Genomic DNA, 7,485 nt, shown 5'->3' on the forward strand with positions numbered 1-7,485 from the left:
GCATTGGTCATAGCGAGAAATCTGACTTTTTCGAATCGTTCCATTCATGTCACAAGCTATGTTTGTGCTCCGGTTTCTACCTGTGACTCCGTAGACCACCATGAAAAATCTGGAAGCACTGGACGGCCGTTTTCCATGATGGTCTAGCTTCAATTGACTCACGCTTTCAACTATGAAAAATACTAAATCTCCACAAAAAACCCCTTCTGATAATTCAAAAGTTGACTTAAACAATATTCAATGTCAAGTAATCATATCACCATATGTACATTCTGAATAAATTGCCTGGATATTGAATGGTGGTTAACAGTAGAATCCAGGTCATTCGCCTCATTCATTTTTCAGATTAATCAATTAGATGTATGACCATTCCAGTACTTTACGCCAAAAGTATCATTCCACATCGATAGCTGTTCAATGAATCAAGGTTATTGTATCTCTATATCATATAATATTTGCTCAGTGTTAGATTATCAACTGATGATTGTTATTCTTTTATAACTGTATTTCAGCTAAAAGTAAGTCTTAATACATAGAACATTTCAAGGCTTATGTATTGTCTGACTTTAATTGGATCGTTGCCAAAATAGAAGTTATCGATTTAGAGTAAATGATATTGTCAGATCAGTTTACTTACCAATGATTGACAGTTAAACCGTATTTTTGTAAATTATTATGATACCATGAGATGAATACAAACTGTACATGTGTATGACCACTTCAAAAGATTAATGGCGAAATCACATTACCATAATCATTGCTTTTCTTAAGGCATGTGTTAGAATTTTAGTTGTATTTCCCTATTATCAATCATAAAGATGATATTTTCATAGTTGAAATCATGAGTCAATTGAAGCTAGACCACCATGGAAAACCTGAAAGCACTGGACGGCCGTTTCGTCTACAAAATCCCCTCTGATCCATAAAGATGATAGTTGATTAGTCCCTATTAGAATATATCATTGAAGTACACATTTTAATGAAGTTGAATGATGGTTAACGGTAGAATCCAAGTCATTCGCCTCATTCTGTTTCAGATTCATCAATTGTACCTATGACCATTCCATAATGGAAATTACCTACATTTCCAGTATTTTACACTAAAAGTACCATTTCACATCGATAACTGTTCAATGAATGGGGGTTATTGCAACTGTATATCATATAATATTTGCTCAGTATTACATCATCTACTGATGATTGCAACTCTTTTACAACTGTATTTCAGCTACACGTGAGTCCTTATATAAAGAACCTTTCACTTATTGTGTATGAAGTACTGTTTATAATCTATTGACAATAGATTATATTATCACAATACGTAAGCGCTGAAGGCTTACGTATTGTCTGGTTTCAATTGGATCATTGCTAAAGTAGAAGTTATGAATTTAAAGTAGATGATATTGTTAGATCAGTACTCAAATATTCATGTTTACTGATGTTCAGAGTGACTGCTATGATGGCATGATTTTAAACTGAAGTTATATAGACTCAATAAAAAAGTTATCTTCAAAGTCGACGTAAACCGCGGGTATATATGAAACTTGGTATGTTAAGTACATCCTCGTCGATAGATAACTAGTAGATTGATAAGGTAAATACATTTAAGTTAGCCAATATGATTAAAGCAAAGATCTAGTTATGCAGGATGTATTGGTATGTATTTTGTGAAGAATAACCGCTGTTGATGACCTTCACATTTTAGAATGTAAACCGAGAAGATTATTGATGCAGATAAAGTTCCTACGACTACTAATCATCAAACATTAACAGGATAAACAAACATCTGAAACTGACCATGTTCTGGACTAATGTCGAACTATGTAGATCTCGTAAACGATCTGTCCATATGTTCATGATACATTTCACACAATTATTGAACATTTATTTATGATTGTTAAATTGAAAATTATAAATCTATTTCATTGTAGACATGACAACGAGTAAGTTTTAAATCCTTACCATTGATGACAATCGAAATAGTTGGTGTTCTGTTTAGAAACCTGAACTTGTGTTGTTTTTATTCTGACATCAAAAGCAAATATGAACTAGGGTTCTGTGACTTCCCCCTCTACCAAGTGAATACGTTATTTGAGACTAATCTATCTTGATTGATGAAATGGGTAGTTGAGTAAGTGTGAGTGTGTGCGTGCAAAATTCATACTCAATTGAATCATCTCCTATGAGTAAATCAGTCAATCTCCACTCATATCATTATGAGTAAAGGTGTGAGTCCATCGACTGGTATTCAGTCGTCAATAATACAAATCAAATAATCTACACTTTCGCTAAAAGTGACATCAACGTTATACATTCGGAACAAGTAAGTGACTGTTTGAATTGAGTAGAACAGTGAACACACAACTTACTGGCGTTTGAAGTCAAGGGTATAGCATTCGAATCCTAGTATGTGAATACCAACACTAGGAAGTATGTATATCTAACAGATGATTGCCATATACGACAGAGAATGTATCTTTCATTTCCAGATTAACAGCCCAGACAACCATACACATTTCATACATAAAGATCGTTATTCATCACCTTGTTTTTTATACTATTTTAGCCACAAAAGCGAGTTCAGCTAGTAAGTGATTACTTCAGAGATTATTCAGTTGATCATTTACTCTGTCTATTCAATTCATTACACCATTCTGTGATTGGAAATAACTTTTACGAACACTATGAAACTATATATACCTCAGTCAGTGGGAGAGTAGGCAGAGACGACGAAGAGGCAACGTAGAGTTTCCTTATCTTTCCGAATCCTTACTGATTCGTTTAGTCGGACAGCGCATAGACGACTGTCTACTGGGATCCAGTCTAAAAGAGCTAGTTCTACCCTAGGACCTAATGCAGTACGTACTCCAGCGAGGCCACGGGAAGCAGCATCAGGGCTTCCAGATACACGAAGCATGTATCAAGATGGTTCTTTATTTTGATTAGGTGAGGTCAAATGAATGATACTACTCGGATCTTGTATGCGCGTTTCGAAGACGCAGCACACATCGATGGTGCGAGATTCTAAAGTCCTAGCTAAGGAGGTCTGTTGTCCCATTTGGCACAATGTTCGGACATTAAAAGTTCCTACATGTAGTTTAGAGCGTGGTTTCAGGAGACCAGGAATAACGTTCCGTGTACTCGAATCGTTTGCCCTAGCGGTGCGAGGTGATAAAAGGACGTGAGAAGGGTTAGTCGTGGAGATAAGAGAGTTATTATGTGTAGGAAGGATTTGAAAGTGACCAAGTTGGTCTCGTGTGAAGTTACGGGCATGAGGGCTAATATCACTTCCCGGCTGCCCACACCTACCAATAGATTAGTTGATCATTCAAATATGACATGGTGAATAGTTGTAGAAGTTGTTTCCATTGTAAATTAACAGTTTACTCCGATCAATATGAATAACCTCTGTTAGTCTAACCATCAACAAAGTCGTTCATCTAACTAATAGTACTTCAATTAATCCAAATGTTTGTTTTGAATTCATTATTTACCAAGAATGTTTTATTTCTCTCGAATAATTTAGACTCCTTGGAAGTGTCTTGGTTGGCCATTTCATCAATCTCTATGATAGTTATTGGACTGATCAATGGTCATTTAAGAAGATTCATCTTCTAGAATACCACAATTGTTGAATACAAAAGGCTAATTTTGTATGTGACTAGTATTCTTTAAAAAAAATACAGAAATACTATGGTGTATCAATTGTTCTGTGTTTGTAAATGATTCAGATAGTTACTATGAATGGTTTTAGTCGAATAGAAGTGTAATCTTCCATTATGTTAAGTATAGACGCTACGTTTATATTCACTATTTGAGAGTAACTGAATAAATACAGTTTGGAAGGAGCAGTTTCAGCAACGATCGAGGTGTTCATTGCACAACTTCTGAATTGATTGGTTTCCTGGAAGCTGTTCGACAAATCGTTGTTTTGAAAATTATTGTAGTTAGTAGACAGTGACTGTGATTCCCACTGTCCTCTACTTTCAACCTGATTGATATCATTGGATGATCATTCACTTTGAATGCATAAGTCGATGTTAACGATTCTTATGTGGAATACACTGCTGTTATATTGGATTGAAACCACGAAGTAAACTATTCTTAGATGATTCCGAGGAAAACTGTATTCATATAGAATCTCTTTATTGATGATGAGCCTTGTATAAAATTGTATTCATAACGAACAAAATATGGATGACCACTTGTTCAATTCAATGGACTTCTATTCGACTGCATAATTTTGATGTAAAATCCAGTTATGTTCCAACTATTTCAGTGATGGATGATGTTAGTTGATTATATATCAGATTCCCTTGAGATTTGTATATGAATGAGTGAGTATATTTGGTTAATAAGTTGTTGTTGTATGTGTTTTAGGGGGGGGGAGGTGAATAAAATCTTCACTTATCATTACTCTTCTGCCTTGATACGTACGAATCTTGTTTCTTCTTCGCCCCTCGTTGAGTTTTTCACTTATAATTCGTGACCACAAACATGGTACAAATATACATTGAGAATCTTGTCTTTACATTCATTCAAAACCACTTACATTTGGGAAATATTTAGATTATCAACATAGAAATGTCATGAAAAGAAGAGCTACATGTTAAAGAATATCAGGTTGAATCTAATTCTTGTTTTAATAACTCCGTTTTTCAGTGTGTATATCATCTATCCAGAGTAAATGACACATATAACTGAGTGGATAATGCGATGGTGTTTGAAGCGAAAGGTACTGGGTTCCAGTTCCAGAGTGAACATCAACTGTAAGATGAAGGTACATCCAGCTGACGAGTCCCAAATAGGACAAAGCGCGCGTCCTCGATTCCACTGTTAGCCACTATCCATCTTTGCTTATAATGCTTGTGAATTAAGAATATATCGAGGCAATACGCACAGTATGCACATATGCTAATTAGAGACTGACCAGTTGCAGTCCTAAGACATCGATGGGAAGATTCAAACAAACAATACTAAGTGCATCCAAACTTCCCCCCCCCCACTGCACAAGCAAGTGACTATCAGGACTCAGTAGCTGAGTGGATAACGCGATGGTGTTTGAAGCGAATAGTACTGGGTCCGAGTCCAAGAGTGAACATCAACTGTGAGATGTAGTTACATCCAGCTGACAAGTCCCAAATAGGAAGAAACACGCATCAAACTGGATTCCACTGCTATCCACTATCCATCTTTGCTTATGTTCACTTAAGTTTCTTGGTTTTATGAAATCATTTTAAAAAATATCTGGCAAAAAAACACTACTGATATATTCAGAACCCAAAGTTATAACGTAGGATTTTTTCTTGTTTGTAGTTCAGAAAGCGTATATGTGGTATTGTATGAACTAATAGTTCCTTTATACTTGATGACTGTCTTATTACGAAACCCAAATACAACACGTTCGTGTGTGCTCACCTAGTTCTGTTTATTTAGGTTGTATCATTTCAGAGATTCCTAGTTCGTATATTATTTCTAATACTTCTATTCATCACAGTATAACAAGTTTGTGATTTAACATGGCGGACTGAACTTTCTTAATTTAACAACAGTAGAAAACCAGGAAGCATCGTATAATTGTTTTCTCTTAGCATAGAAGCCTTCAGTAGTGTTTGCTTGATACCTTACATTTAATCTAATCCAGGACGTTTAGACCTCATATCTTTATTTTTATTTTATTTAAACACATAAATATTAGTACAAGGAAGCACCAGATAAAAATGCGCCACACAAATATCATTTGATTTGTGTGAGGGCTATGATACTGCTTGGGTGCCCAGACTGAAACAGGTGGTTTACTTAGGGGGCCACACCCCGAGCCTTTGACCTAAAGATCTGATCCACAAGGCAATGGAGCATCGTGAGGAGATGCAGTCCCATGGTAGTCGGTGACCAGCGATTGGTTCATACGCCATTTGTTCCTTCAGGATACTGGAGCCCATGTTCACCATTGGTTTGTAATCGGAGTTTTCCAACTCCCCTAGGTGGACTTTCTGTGTCCACCAACCCGGTTAAAGCGCTGGACATTCACTTTTCGTCCTCTCAATTTCGTAAACAACATCCGTGGTGCGAGAAGGCAGTGAGTAGTACTTCCCTAGCAGAGGCTAAATATTCACGTGGCCATTTGAGAGCATTTGGAGAGGGAGAGCGGACTCTCCCCACTCTCGGCCTCATATCTGTCACCAATTCTATCGTGAAGTCCCATACTAAAATGAAACAATAGTCCAGTGTTACTTATTTTTCACTGGTTTTCTAAATGATTCCAATTCACTACATGAAACTACCAAAACAACAAACTTTACAGCTCATTTTAGTTAACCTGTATACATAATACAATAAACAATAGATTAACAAAATCGTTTCGGTAAATTGATGAGAACACCAAGAAGTTGTGTTTCTTGTGTACTAACTCCAACAATCAACCATCAGTATGTAGTGGAGACGATAGTGAGTTATTTAGACTAGTGATAATACCGTAACTTAGTAGATCCAACTCAAGAGAACCTAACAAACATGATACTGACTATTACCTACTCAATGATCATTCAATTTAAACAGCTTGGTACTAATGCAATGACCTACATAACTTAATGGTTAAGTCATAGATTATGAAGCTGAATGAACAGAAGCGTCAGTTCTCGTAAGATTCCAGGTATGATAGTGAACAAGAATATGGGTGAGAACAATCGAATGTATCCGACGCGAAAATTACAGACTATGTCACTAAAATCTGACAAGCATACAGTAAACAGTTAATCAATTGTCTCAATCTTGACCATTTCTTCTGCAAATATCTGTCCATCTTCTCCAATTATTATTGTACATGCATTTCCATACCAATTGCATTTCGTTTCCGTTCTTTCCTTATCGATCTTCTATTGAAATACATTCAATGCTCGACCATCATTATATACTACTAATGTGGATATAAGTAACCCACATCACATTATCAACTTTTTTTGTTTTTTAAGATTATTATTTGGAATGTAATGATACTCTTGAGAATTTTTCTTATCAAACAGGACATTCATTTGTTTAGTTACCGTTACAAATTATTTAAATAGACTAGACTACTCAATAGAGAGAGAGAAAGAGAGAGAGAGGGGATATAAGAAAATATATGTACAAGTTGTCAGTTTCCATTTACTGGCTGTTCATATATAGAACTACAATTAATCAGTTCATAATGATGAATATCTATCTTAAATGTATTCCCTCGTTATTGTTTTCCCTTATTAGGGAATTGCAATAATTTAGTTCGTGAATGAGACCGAAGGTGTTGGGTTCGAACCCCGGTGTGCAGGATCGTGTATGTGCACTGCTAAGCAGTTCCATACTAAGACGAAACGGTTATTCAGTGCTTACAGGTTTTTTAATGGTGGTCTTACATTGATCGATCCATGATCTTAATCAAAAAACTTAACAATCTCCACAACGCCATACTGATCATTGATAACTATCTGAACTCCATCGTTTAGTGGAAAT

General features: G+C 35.9%; 1 protein-coding gene across 1 annotated transcript in view; it reads left to right on the forward strand.

The window, feature by feature from the left end:
* Positions 1-3,699, forward strand: part of Smp_123100 (hypothetical protein) — a 5,234-nt gene extending 1,535 nt beyond the window's left edge. The window contains exons 3-5 of the mRNA XM_018797924.1: positions 1,932-1,943; positions 2,567-2,587; positions 3,527-3,699. Coding sequence (XP_018652918.1) covers positions 1,932-1,937 — 6 coding nt within the window. The 3' untranslated portion in view covers positions 1,938-1,943; positions 2,567-2,587; positions 3,527-3,699. The remainder of the gene's footprint in view (positions 1-1,931; positions 1,944-2,566; positions 2,588-3,526) is intronic.
* Positions 3,700-7,485: the final 3,786 nt, after the last annotated feature.

The sequence above is a fragment of the Schistosoma mansoni genome, chromosome 6 (assembly GCF_000237925.1).
Source record: "Schistosoma mansoni strain Puerto Rico chromosome 6, complete genome".
Taxonomy (NCBI): domain Eukaryota; kingdom Metazoa; phylum Platyhelminthes; class Trematoda; order Strigeidida; family Schistosomatidae; genus Schistosoma; species Schistosoma mansoni.